This window comes from Talpa occidentalis, unplaced genomic scaffold (genome assembly GCF_014898055.3).
Source record: "Talpa occidentalis isolate TD23 unplaced genomic scaffold, MPIMG_talOcc4v2.1 talOcc4.16, whole genome shotgun sequence".
Taxonomy (NCBI): Eukaryota; Metazoa; Chordata; class Mammalia; order Eulipotyphla; family Talpidae; genus Talpa; species Talpa occidentalis.
Genome location: NW_023601653.1, coordinates 77,383,559 through 77,397,794, shown reverse-complemented (window position 1 = coordinate 77,397,794; position 14,236 = coordinate 77,383,559). Strand labels below are relative to the sequence as shown.

Genomic DNA, 14,236 nt, shown 5'->3' with positions numbered 1-14,236 from the left:
ATGGGGAGAGGGGGAGAAAGGAAATGTAATCCTAGTAACCAAGTGACTTAGTTGTGAACTATATTTACACAATCATAATAATGCAAAGAGTGAATGCTGATTTAACAACAAAAAGGGTGATATGTTCAGAATATTGCCAAGAATTAGTATGAGATGAGAGAAGTGAAGCAAGGGGTGGAGGGGACAGGAGGACAGGTGTGATCTGTGTGGTTGAGGTGGGAATATGTAGAGAGAGACCAATTTTAATTTTTTACAGTATGAAATAAATAATGCTTCAAATTGAAAAAAAAGTCAAGAAACAGCAGTAAATGTTACTTAGAAATACAGAGGCAAATGCCAGGACAAACCCTTAAAAAAACTGAAAAGAAGCTGCCTGTATAGAAGTCACTGCTCATTTTGGTTGCTGCTGTTACAAACCTTGTACTACTATTTGACTGTTTAAAATGGATGTATTAATTTCATCTAAAAGTAAAAATTAAAGATAAATATTAAATTTCGGGCCTCCCCTGGTGGCAAAGCGGTTGAGCGCTGGGCTGCGAGGCAGCCCGCAGTCTCTAAAGCGCTGGTTCGTTCCCCAGCCACCAGCGAGGGTCCCACAAAAAAATAAATAAATTTCAATATGAATCAACATACTGTTCACTCTCTGGAGTTTTTCACTAGCCTAAATTAAAAGATTCGTTTAGGTTGGAGAAACATAGTCAGGACCAATCACTCTCCAATTTGTTTGCTAAAGAAAGTATTAGAATTCTAGATGTCCCTTCTGCTTAGTTCCACAGCTATTTATAGAACATCTACTTTATGCAAGCACTAATGCTAGAAACTAGGGACATAAAAAATAATGATAATGATGAAATGAGAATGCTCCTGACTTTTAAATACCTGAAGAATCCATTAAGGGAGTAGGACACACATGCAAACCATAATCTATGGGAAGGTCAGAGCGAACTTTTTATAAATTCAGCTCAAATAAAAGGAATGAGTTGTTTTTAATAGGGCTGGTCAAGGAGGTTCTCTGTGGAAGTCACCGGGTTCCCAGGCTGTCACTGGCCTTGTCCAGTGATGTCTGCCTACTGCTTTTAATAGTATTTGGAACACAGACGGCACTTAGTAATTGCGTGTTCCTCTGAGGTTCTGTCAGTAAGCCCTGTGTATTAAATAAATTCTTTCCTATTAAAGCTAATTGGAATTATCAGTAATTTGTATCCAAAGAGTCTTAAAGATTAGACACAGAATCAGTTCAGAAAGTTTCCTCCCTACACAAAATCTTTCATTTTCCTGCAGCTCCAAGAGTGGTTAATTTATGGAGGAGTAAGACAGCACATGTGGTTCAATTCTTTGGGCCATGCCAAAAGACAGCTAATTTCTGGCCCCTTTTCCTGCAAGTCTGCTAAGTGAGGCATGTGTGAAGCTTTAAACGCAGGCTCTTGTAGCTTTCAACTATTGAAAGATATTCTAAGGATCATTCCTTTCGAAGAGCACGTAACTCAGAATGAAACATGCACTTGCTGTGCATTCATTCCCTTGCCTCACACAGTGAGCACATCCCGAGGCCCGGAGTATGATTTCAATCTTTATCAAGATTTGCATTTCTCAGATAGCATGACCTCAAATACCATATAAACAACAATCAGTTCCAATGTTGGGAGGTTTAAGTGATTTTTAAGACTAGTTTTGACACATCACATTTGTCATAGACTGACTTTTGACACTAACTCTTGTGGTGCTACTGAATTAAGCTACATTTATTTTTTTTAAAGATTTATTTATTTATTTATATAAGAACTGGGGTATGAGCGAGAGGCACAGGAGGGCGAGAGAATACACCAGAGATGGAGTGGGGAGTAGAACAGGCAGAATGACCGAAAACACTGCTGAGGGGAGCAGCGGGCAAGACAGGAGAGGTCTGACATGCCATGTGGGTTTCTCCCTGGCGAACCCGCGCTGCAGAGGCTACGGACAGCTTCACAGCACTGTGTTCAACCCAGTGCGCCACCGGGGAGGCCCAAGTTACATTTATTATTAACCAACACTGTTCTTACTCGATTTCCACTACCTGTTTGTAAATGTATTCTTTAGCCTGTGTTTTCTTTCATATTTCCCCACTCCCTGGCACACTATTAAATTTTTTCCTAAAGTCTTATTTTTAAGATTTATGTAAAATATGAGTAAAGCAATCTAAAATATACATAAATAGCCCAAGATAACTCAACCATATCAATTGCAGAAAAATCACTCACTAAATTTTCAGATAATTCAAAATTTTTAATAAGCACATGCATATGGTTATTCTAGTAATACAATGCTGCAGTCAATATTAATTTTTGTTTCAAAAAAGATTAGTGGAGGGCCTCCCCGGTGGCGCAGCGGTTGAGCGCTGGGTTGCGAAGCTGCCCGCGGCCTCTGCGGCGCCGGTTCGATCCCCGGCTGCTCCCTGGCCACCGGAGGAGGATCCCACATGGTGCGCGGACCTCTCCTGCCACCCGCTGCTCCCCTCAGCAGTGTACTTCGGTCCTTCTGCCTGCTCTGCTCCCCGCTCTGGCTCTGGTGAATTCTCTCACCCTCCCGCGCTTCTGGCTGTACCCAGTGCATGTATAAACAAAACAAACAAACAAATATAATAAATAAATAAATAAACATGCCTCTATAAAAAAAAAAAAAAAAAAAAAAAAAGATTAGTGGAAAAATTTTACCTGCATGGACTATACTCAAGAGGGCATGCACAATTGGAGTGAATGAAATCTAACAAAGTTATAGTTTGGAAAAGGTCAAATTTCTCTAGAAATAAGAAGTAGGAAACTCCTATCGAAAGCATTAAAATGAGGGGGCGCTTCCCTGGTAGCCTAGGGGTGAAGTCTCAGGTTATCACAACTGTGACCTGATTGCCATCCTGGCCAAAGAGCTAACCCACATATGGTCAGCAGATATCTCCGATCTCACTGCTACCCTTAGCAGTGTATTTCAGTCGCTCTGCCTGCTCTGCCCCCCACCCTGTCTCTGGTGAATCCTCTCATTCCTGCACTTCTGGCCTATACCCCAGTTCTTCTACAAAATAAATATGTTTTTTAAAAATACATATTAAAATGACTTTCATTTCATTTCATCCTATGTGAGACATCAATAATTTCATAACTTTAAAATACAAATTCCAATGCTATTCAAAACATCAAACTAAATGCCTTCTCCAAAATTTACAAAACTATATGGGGTAAATACGCCAGAGAGGGTAATTTTTTGGTTTTTTTTTTTTTTTTGCAAGAGAACCTATGTAATACAGATTAACCTACAAGCAATCCCCTTTCAGAAGACGCGAACATATTCAAGAACAAAGATGTGCAAAGAAAGTGATTAACGTGAATTAACAGAACTTATCACTAAGAAACCCTCGTTAGAATATGTCATTACTATAGGATGTATATGTTACTATTAGGAAGGAGGAAATTGACCTGAGAGGAAGGAGTGACATGTGAGAGGAAAGAGGGAACAAAGAAACGGATATTGACTATCATTAAGTACGTAAAAAACAGTAACTGACAATTGAGGGGGTATGAAACAAGGTGATATTAAAATATAAGGTGGGAGTGATGGCAGTCAACACGAAAATCTTTTTAAAGTCCTTGTGTTGTTTGGGAGGAGAATTAGAGATCTAATAACTCTGAACAGTTGAGAATTTTTTTTTTAATTCTTCGGATAAAAAATTTTACAGGGACAAAGACAGTTCCATGATAAAAGGAACAATTCACAAAGGCTAGAAACAGTTTTAAAATGTATAAAGCAAAACTTGACAAAAGTACAAGGAAAACTGACAGAGCCACAGTGATGGTATAGATTATCACACTTCTACCAGAACTGACGGCTCAACTATACAAAAATAAAGAGCAAAGATCTGAACAGCACAGTTAACCACTTTGAATTAATGGATCCAAACAACCCACTCAACAAATAAAATACAAATAGATGTTATAGAAATTTGCCAAATACAATAGGCATGTCTTAACAAATAACAAAGACTTGATTTTGTATATGTGTGTTCTCTAATCAGAGTAGAATTAAGAAATACTCATCGTAGGAAAGAAGACAGAAAATCTAAACATCCAAAACTCAGGAAACTCAGAAAAAGTACAAGAGAGTAAACAAAAAGAGTTCAAGAAAGGAAATATAGGGAGAGGCTGAAAATAAATCAGAAAATATATACTAAAAGAAGATAAAATTAAAATCAAAAAGACAAGCTTCTGGGAAAACTGACCAACAGAAAGAAAAAAGAAAAGAAATACAAGTAAACAATATATACAATTTTTTTAAAAATTAAAAATAAAGACAACAGTGTATAATAACTAACAAACAATAAATTTGGAAACATACAAAAACAGATTCCTAGGAAACACTAATTACCAAAACCATTCATGAATAAATAGAAAACTGATAAAACTTAGCAAAAGACGAGATGAAGAGATGCCGAGAATGACTTAAGAATGTGTCTTGTGGGTTTGCTGGATGTAAGTCCTCTTACTCAGAAGGGGAAAACCAGAAGAAAAGTGTGGAAGTAGGCTCAATGTCATCGTTACTGTTTTTTTGTTTTTCGCCTTTTGTTTTCTGTGTTTGTGTATGTAAGGAGCAGGTGGTGGTGCTGGTGGTGGTGGGATGGTGTGCAGAAGTCATAAATTTCATGGCTATGTTTCCTTTAAGATAAATAATGGAGGTGTTAAATATGCAATTGGATATCTATGGATCAAGAGCTCAGGAGAAATCTGCACTGAGAAATCTCCGAAATGCTTATTTGAGAGTTAGCAGTATTCAAATGGCAATTAAAGTCACAGGTATGGTTGAAATACTCTAGGAAGATAAGCACTGATTCTCAGAGTGTGGTGCCTGGACCAGCAACCTCAGCATCACCTGGGAACTGGACAGAAATGCAAGTTATTGGGCCCTACCCTGGACCTACTGAATCAGAATCCCTGAGAATGGAGTCCTGCTATCTGTATATTAACATGTCCTGTAGTGATTCTGATGCAGACCAGAATTTGCAAACCAATGATACAGAGTGAAACGTTAAGAGGACTTGGGACTTTGTACTAAGAATTCCAACGTTTAACAGAGGAAGATGAGGATATGCCACTGAGGCGTCAACTATGATAGCTTCAGAAGGGACTGGAACGGGCTGACAAATGAGTAGAAGTTGAGAAAATAGTGAGTACAGGCAGTTCTGAGCTGCTGTTCATTAAGGTGAGAAAGAAAAAAGGCGGAGATGGACGTGGATGACAAGGATTTAAAAAACAACAGTAATGAGTATGATGAACTGTTGAGGGGAAGAATATGGCTGAAAGGGAAAGAGAGAGTGCACAAGAGACGAGGAACTGACAGCAAAGGCACACCAAGAGGACAATGCAGTTGCTTCAGCAGGAGGACCATAGAGCATTTTATTGCTGACAGTGTTTAGAATCACTACACACTGTGATAATAAAAAGCAGACCAACTTCTTGTTGGTTTTATTATGGCTGTTTAAACGCTCTATAGACACTGTACCGTGACTACCTATACCGGAGTGGTCACGTCCTCTGGTCTGTCCTTGGTGTCACTGAATGATACCAAGTCTTATGAAAGGGGAGGAACAGAAGAGACCCAAAGCATAAGCATTTGCTCTGATGAGGAGGGGAAATCACCTTTTTAACAAGAAGGAAGGAGATCAAAGTGATGGACAAATGTGAAAAGTTTGATAGGAAGCTCAAAGAGATACCATCAAATAGCTTCTATTTCCCCCATGAGGTCATCAGCAAGACCTTCCCTACTGTGAAATGGCTATGCTGCACTCTCTTGGCCTACTGCACTTAAATGTCTGATTCCTCAAATCTATACTTACTAAGCAACCTTCTATTTGTTATTTGGCACCCTACACAGGCCTGCCCTCGGGGTAAAAATGTGCTGACCACACAGACTTGGAGTATGTCTCTGTGATTTCTCATAGTAAACTGATAAACTGGTTTTAGAACATGATTTGGTTTCTGTGTAGTTTGCCTACAGATTACAGGCAGATCATGGTCCTGTCTGTAGTTAGATTTCTTATTCAGTTACTCTCTCAGGATCTGGTTGCTTTTGCACAAAGTGCCTAAAGTAAAATTCTGGGCCTTCATGGGCCAGATTGACAATTCAACAGTCAATTTGAGTATTCGCCTTCTCTGTTATGCCTTGTTCAGCAAAAGCTGATTTTTCATTAGCTGTCACTGGCCCAATTTCTACTTCTTCCCTCTTAATTCATTTCTACATCCACTCATGATTAAGGTATTTAAAACTGACTATGATTGCACTGACCTACTAGTTTAGTTTTTATAGGGAAGAATTTCTAAGAATAATTCAGGAAATAAAACAATTGACTATACCACTATTCACTTATTTATTCCATTACTCATTCAGCAAATATTTACAGACTATATACCCTGTGCAAGGCTTGATATCAGAACCACAGGGGATACAAAGTCCTCAAGGTATCTGTAATCTGGAAATAAATGCAATTAGCTCCACAATGGAAATGGACTTTGCCTGCAGGAGGGAAACTGGAAATCAAGAAAAAATTTCTCTTAGTAAAAGTGATTCAAGCAGAAACAGGTTATCAAAGGTGACTCTGGAATCAGCTTAACTTTAAAAAAAATGACGACTTAGAGACAGACAGCCTTGCCTAGAGGCAAGCCCTAGGAATTAAAGCCTTCGGAATAAGCACAAAAATGACTCAGGTCTTTCTGATAAAGAACGTGCCAGTCTCTTTGTAAAAGGAATAAGTCTGGCTGTGAATCAATTTAAAATTTTATTTAGGGTTCTTAGAACCAAATCCTCAGATTCTCCAATCCTTGGGATGCCTTGCAGTACTGAACTGTCCTTCCTCCTGACCTTTCCTCCTTTTGCTCCTCTCCATTACAGTTCATGCTCAGGCATAATACGCAGCTTTTCCACGGCCTGGCATTTTCTGCCACCCAATCACGTTAGTTCTGCACAGACACATTCCCACCCAAGCTCCATGTAAGTGATTTGATGACGGTGGATTTTTACAAGGGCCGAGCGCACAGCAGATGCTCAATAAAGATTCATTTCCTCCTTTCTTTCCTTCCGTTTTTTCCTCTCCCCTGGTGAGGGAGGGAAAAAACAGGAACCAACCAAAGACACATCTCTTGTGTCTCTGACAGCATGTCTTTGGTGTAAAAATACCAAATAGGTTTAAATGCCTTTTCATTGCCTACCTTGTGTCTGCGGGATGTAAGGAGACAGCAGTTTTGACCTTTTCTTTTCATATCCCTTCTGTGTGATGTCCCCTGAAATAGCAAGAAAAAGAAACAGATTATCCATTATTCTTCCTCTGTGGTTGCTCACTATAAAAATAAAATTAATTACAGAATTACCACATTACAGAATGGTATAGAATTACCACATTTAGAATGTTATAGAATTACCACATATAGAATAGGGGGAAAGATGTATAGTTCCTTGCCAAGGATTTTGCTATGTGTGATTTCCCACAGACTTGGAGCTGAGTTCTTGTGAAGACTGTAAGGATTATCCTTAGACCAATCCAGCAAAGCAATATGCTGCACACTTGGCAGACAGTTTCCTAGGTTCTAGGAGCCCTACCCCTATTTCCTTTGTATTCAAGAGATACCAAAGTGGAAGGCTACAAAGGAGGTGGACAAATGATGGTCTCCCCAAAGTTTCAGCGTGACCAAATGAATGCAGCAAATAAGTAGGTGTTAAATTGCTACACAGAACCACATAAAACTAGACATTCAATTAAGAGAAATCAAGGTTCAGGCACTGGGATGGGATATTTGAAAGACATTTCTGCATCTTATCACGTATGCTGGAATAGGGGCTAAAATCTGCACATCTCCCTGTGGTTCACCAGTTTCATTATTCATACACAAGCATACCTTTTTCATAAAATTAATAAAGTACACATAAAACATACAAGAAATGTAAATACAATAAATGCAGCAAAGATAAACTGACTACCTGGGGGTGGGGGTGATGTGTGGGTGAGGTGTTGAGAAATATGCTAGATACTAAGGAAACGGTAGTAACAAATGGATGGGTGGAGAGAACTAAAAGGAAGGGAGATGCAGTGGGGGAAAGGACATTCAAGGGAGAATAAGCAATTCAAGGCTGAGAGAATAAATATTTGTGGTGAGGTGACAAGATAAAGTATTATTTTCCAAAGTTTTTTTTTTTAATTCAGAGAAAACTTTATTTAAAAGTCAAAATTTTAGCATAAAAATTTATACTTTTAAACACTTATTTATTACATAGTCAATTGGGGGTAAAAAGCACATTTTGATGGACACAGATTTGAAACCAAGGTTGATGAGTATCAGGTTGGCCAGAAGACGGTGGAGAGGCAGCAGAGCAGAGCTCACTGAGAGACTTACAGGGGAGCAACACTGACAGAGCATATAGGGCAGCAAGTTCACTCTTGCTGAAAACAGGACCAAGGGTAGAGCCAGAAGAGACTGATTTGGGCAAGTTTACTTCACTGCTTCACTCTTAAAGAGAGCAGTAGTAAAGAAGTGGCAGGGAAGAAAAGGATGAAGAAAGACATTAGGGAAGAAGATTGGATAGGCTTTAACTACTGTTTGGATGTAAGCTGGAGAAGGTTTCTAAGTGTACAACCAAGCAGATGGTGGTAATATTCTCTGCTAGAGAAATACAGCAAGAAGGGCATGTTTGGTGGGTCAAACAAGATAATAGTTAAGTTTAGGAAAGGCCAGTGGGATCCACAAGAGATGTTAAATCAACAGTTGGCTATATAGATCTAGAACTCAAGAAAGAAATACAGATTTGGAATCATCAGGATATAGCTGAAGAAAAAATTGACACACTATTTTGGAGTAATTTGGCCTTTTTTTTTCCTAAGCATTGTGGATTTTTTTCTTACTTTATTGTTCATTTTTGTACAATATTTGATTTCTCCCCTCAAGTGTAGTCCCCATAAAACTCCCACCAACACATCACTGGTGCACCACCACCATAGTCCCTGTGCTCTTCCCTACCCTATTTTGATCCTCTCTACCTTCCAGGCTTTATGTCTCTGATTTATAATTTGCCTGCTAGTTTTTTTTCCCTGACCCCTTGTTCAGTTTCCCTATATTCCTCCTATAAATCAAAATTCCCATTCAGCAACTGCACATCTAGGAATTTAATGAAAATATTCACACAGGTGCATAAAAACCAATATGAGAATATTCCCTATGCCATTCTTTATAATGGAAAAACTGGAAGGACTATTGATGCTTTTCTTACAGACACGTCTACACTGGTGGCTTTCGACTTGGTCCCAGGGGACAAGTGACAATGTCTAGAGACATTCTGTCACAACTAGAGGAGGGGGTGCTACTGGTATCCAAGGAATTGAGGCTAGGAATGCCACTGAACATCCTGAAACACACAACAACCCCCCAGCAATGAATTACACAATGTAAAACGTCAGGGGCACCGAGGATGAGAAATCCTCGTTTGCATCATCATCTGCAGGTATTCCAAAGGCACTGGCCCAGGAAGATGTCTGAAAACACACTAAGTGTAAAAGGCAGCCTGCAGAACATCAGGTAAAATAGGAACTAATTTTGTAAACTACATTAATAGATCTACACATACCCACTAAATTATGTTTAGCCTTGGGGAATGAGAGGTGGAGGATTTTCACTTGTCTTATATAGTTGAACAGTGTTTGATGGGGCAGGGGAGGGGGTGACCTGTAAAGTTATGTAAATGAATGGCAAATCAAAAAATTTTGATTAAAAAAAAGCCTGAATGATTTCCAGGATATCAAAAACAAAACATTTTTTAAACAAAGAATGAAAGAGTTCTGTAGTTACATACTTGCTAACCTCAGATCTCACAATATATGAGAGAAAAAAGGCAAGATAAACAGTTTATACAGTACACTGAAGTTTTGGAAAAACAATACTTTTACACACATATATATTTTTAAAAATCTGGATATTCATACACCAAAATACTAACAGTCGCTGGCTATGACTTGCAAGATTATGGAATTGTTTTAGCTTTTTTTTCCTTTTTTGCATCCCTGTATTTTCTAATATGAACATCCATTATTTCAAGAAACAATGACTCTTTCATAACTTCAATCATGACTCCTTATTAGACTGTACATATTGAACCACAATGGCCCTTCATCTCTATTTCTCAAGTGAAACTGCAGTAATAAAACCAAATTTTTTCAAATTAGCAAGTCCAAGAGTTCAACAACACACACAATAGAAACACTGGAACCTATCAAGGAAATCTTCCTTAGAAACAGGAAATCATATCTTTTATTGCAAAAGAAACAACAGAGTATTCTCCTGTTCTATTCTCCACTCACAAGCTTCTCTCTCCTCTCCCTTCCCTTAAGTGGCAAAACACCCCTTCTGCTGGCTCACAACACATTTGGTAAAGTGAAAGAAAGGCCTTTAAAATTTTTAGCTTTCTTAAATGCTTAGACTCTCAATCATGCACTGTCAGTCAATGATCATTGGTCAAAGGGTGACACATGCTGTCTTAGATATCAACTATGACCATCTCGGAAAGTCAATCAAGAGAAAAATTCAGTCACTCCAATTGGCTCTGTTAGACCATAGATAGCAAAGATACTAAGAAGACCCAGAAGATGAACGACAATGAGAATGTGAGGAGTATGGTGATGGGCCATACAGTAATTTAAAAATGCCTTCCACTTTTCTCTGGTCACAAGAGCCTGCTCAGTCACCTCACTGCACCTGCCACAACCTGCTTGTCGCTTCCTCCTGGAGCCCCTACAAATCTGCACACACTTCTATGATAGTACTAAGCACATCACTGGTATTTTAATTATTTGTTTACACATCTGTGTCCCTAGTAGACTTGAGGGCAAGGATTGTGTCTTTTTCATCTCTGTAATCAGCCCACAGCCGGGCACAATAGACACTTGTTGAATGAATGCCTGAATGAATTCATAAAATGGAAGCACGGAGAGAACAATAAAAGAGACATGTATACTTGAATGGACAACTAGAAATGGGAGGAAAAAGAGGTCTTTTCGCTAGAAGAAGCTGAAAGACCTATGGAGAAGAATTTAGTGAACCAGAAGTTTACTGAAACTTGACAGCTAGGACCTGAAAAGGTGGCCAGAGAAGCACCACCTGGACTGCCTGGAGAGAGGAACAGTACACAAACCACTGAGCAATAAAAGCAGAAGGAACTCCACCAGATAGCAATGTATCCCTTAGCTAGAAGGCAAGGGCAAACAGAAGGAATCCAGTTATCCCAAAGAACTGATGTGTTATTCTACATTTCTGTCCACTTATAGTCTGTGTGCTTAAATATTTTCACCACCTATAGTTGAGCAATTTTTGCTGCACTGAAGCAATGTTTTCTAAACTTGCTCAATTTTTAAGAATCACCTGAGGAACTTGTAAAAAAAAATACAAATTCCCAGGCCCCTCCCATAAAGATTCTGATTCACTAAGTCTGGATTAATACTCAAGATACCTGTGTGTGTAACAAATCCCTTCCAATGACTCTTTAAAATCAAGCAAGTTTGGAAACTGCTGCACTACAGAATCACATCTATAATATGCTGGGTGGTTCTGCTGAATTAATGTGAGGTGGGTACAAAAGAGGAGGGGAAGAACGCTGTCTTGGCTCTAAAGCCTCACGGGAGCTCACAGACACTAAGTCATACCACAGGCATTCTTACTCAGAAGAGATTTTTTTGGGGGGGCCATCTGGCTATGGAGCAAAAAGGAGTGCCATAAGTATACCTGTAAAAAATGTGCATTAAAATGGCACAGATGTAAGTTAAACCTGTTGTTCAAGTTTTTTGAGAACCAGACAAATAATGGGAGGATTAGCCTTCCCCTCCCACTGGGGTAATGTATTTCTCCAACCAGGAATACACTCAGAAAAGTAGCCAGTTCCAGGGGCTGCTGCACCTGGAATGTGTGGAGGCACCTGGTCTGATAAGATACTGACCCAAACAACCACAGACAAGCCCTGAGCAGCCTGGGATTCACATGACTTGAGACTGTCTATTGCTTCAAACTACCACAATTTTGTAGAGCCAATACCATACATGGCAAGATACATGTGTGGAGTGGAACAAACAGGAAACATGTTCTTAACTTCTCTCTTAACCACCTGGGATCAATGAAAGCAGTTTGGCACAAGCAGCCCACAAAGCATCTTCAAGCAGATTGACAAGAGGAACTGGGGTTGGTGGGGTGAGTCTACTAGTCAACTCAAGCCTCTTAAACACCAGTCCTGACAGGAGAATAGTCCTGCAATCAGTTAACCTTTCAAGCATATGTTTACAATGCTGAGGCAGCACTGTGCTGTGGTTAATAACTTAACAACCTGAGCTAGACAGAACGACAGCCTTACCACTTCCTCAACTTAAGTTTTATTTTACCTCTTGATAAGTCTCAGGTTCCATGTCTGTAAAATGGGGAACATTTTTTACTGCTATTAAAAGTATTTAGTAGAGGGGCCTCCCTGGTGGTGCAAGGGGTTAAGCACCGCACTATGAAGCAATCCGCAGCCTCTGTAGCATGAGTTCGATTCCCAGGCGGCCAAGGAGCAACCCACATGGTGCAGCAAACCTCTCCTGACTCACCCACTGCTCCCCTCAGCAGTGTACTTCGGTCATTCTGCCTGTTTTGTTCCCCACTCTGTCTCTGGTAAATCCTCTCAAACACGCCCCCCATCTCTAGCCTGTACCCCAGCTCTTGTATGCATAAATAAATAAATCTTAAAAAAAAAAAAGCATTTAGTATAGGGTCTGGGCTATAGAAAGTTCCACTCTCAATAACCATTTACTGAAAGTCGGCTGAAACCTACCTTGTTGGCCAGGCTGGGGTAGGGCTATGCAAGTAAGTAGCAAAGAAAGGAGATGCAGGCAAACTGGCAGTGGTAATACTCAATAATTAAGTGACCCAAGAGAGACACACGCCAAATGCACTGTAGAACCAAGAAGGAAGCCTCATCATCTCTGCCTGGGTAGGCAAAGGAAGGGCTTACAGGGTAGGTGACATTAGATTGGAGTGTGACTTTTTAGTGGAACATCACAATGATGATACAAACTCTGAATGATGCAGTTACCTAGTGGTTTGCTGGTTTTCCTGTTGACTGGCTCTGTATGGGTATGGCCACATTTGGCAGTTACTATCAGATTCTTACCTCCAGAGAGAAGGGCAATGATAAATAATTTTCTTACATGACCTTACACAGCACCCTGAGAGATCAAGCACTATAAAAAAAGGATTTGGGAAATTCTGCAGGGTCACCAAGTAGTAAGGATTATAGCTCTAGCCACAAACTTTTTGCACCAATAGAAATAAAATGGTATGTTACTGTGGCCCTGCCTCAAAGTCACACCTACCATTCAGTCAAAAATTGTAATGTCTGGGGGGACTTTCAGGATGCAGTGAAAACATATTTGAGTACCTAATGAATGAAGATAAAGTATTAAGCAAAGATTAACAATATCTATGTATCTATGTCTTCAAGAAGTTTAAATAAGTACAATAAAAGTGACAAGTAAAAAAAAAAAGTGACAAGGCTACCCTAGAGGTTATATATAAAGCCCTATGGAAGTATAAAAGAAATAATGTGATAAAAATAATTATAATCTGAAATAAATATATAACAACTTTTATTGAGGGCTTAGTATGTATCAGCCTATTCTAAAGACCTCACAACAATCCTACATGGTGATACTGTCATCACTCCCATTTTACAAGTGAGGATACAGAGACACAGGAAATTTGAGCAACCTGCCATACCTAAAAAGTGCTGTGAAGAGGGTTTGAACACTGGCAGACTTAGTTCCAGGGCCCCGTCTCTTAAATACTACCCAGTATTCATTTTCAGAGAGAAGTTTCAAATTTGGCTTTAGAAAGATTTTAAAGACGTCACAGAAGTTGCTCTTGGATTGCGTCTTCAAGGAAGAGCCAAATGATACCGCCAGCGAGGGTAAAGATACAGTTCCTCAAAACTAACAGAAGGATTTTAAAACTGTAAATTCAATCTCCAATTAAATGGATCCTGACCCTTCTGGTCAGATAAGAGGACTCTGTGCCTCACAGTGGAGTCCTCACATACTTGAAGTTTAGGGCTGATATTTATCCAGTGGGTCACCAATTTACCTCCTTCTTCATTAAATACCTCTATATAACTCAGCCATCAGCAGTCTAACTTCTCAAAATATTGTGACATCAATTCACTG

The 14,236-nt window shown here is 39.4% G+C and overlaps 1 protein-coding gene across 2 annotated transcripts in view; it reads right to left on the bottom strand.

The window, feature by feature from the left end:
• DIP2B (disco interacting protein 2 homolog B) overlaps positions 1-14,236 on the bottom strand; it is a 179,093-nt gene that overhangs the window by 83,651 nt on the left and 81,206 nt on the right. For both annotated transcript variants that reach the window (XM_054696612.1, XM_037514726.2), the window contains exon 2: positions 7,224-7,295. In XM_054696612.1, coding sequence (XP_054552587.1) covers positions 7,224-7,295 — 72 coding nt within the window. The remainder of the gene's footprint in view (positions 1-7,223; positions 7,296-14,236) is intronic.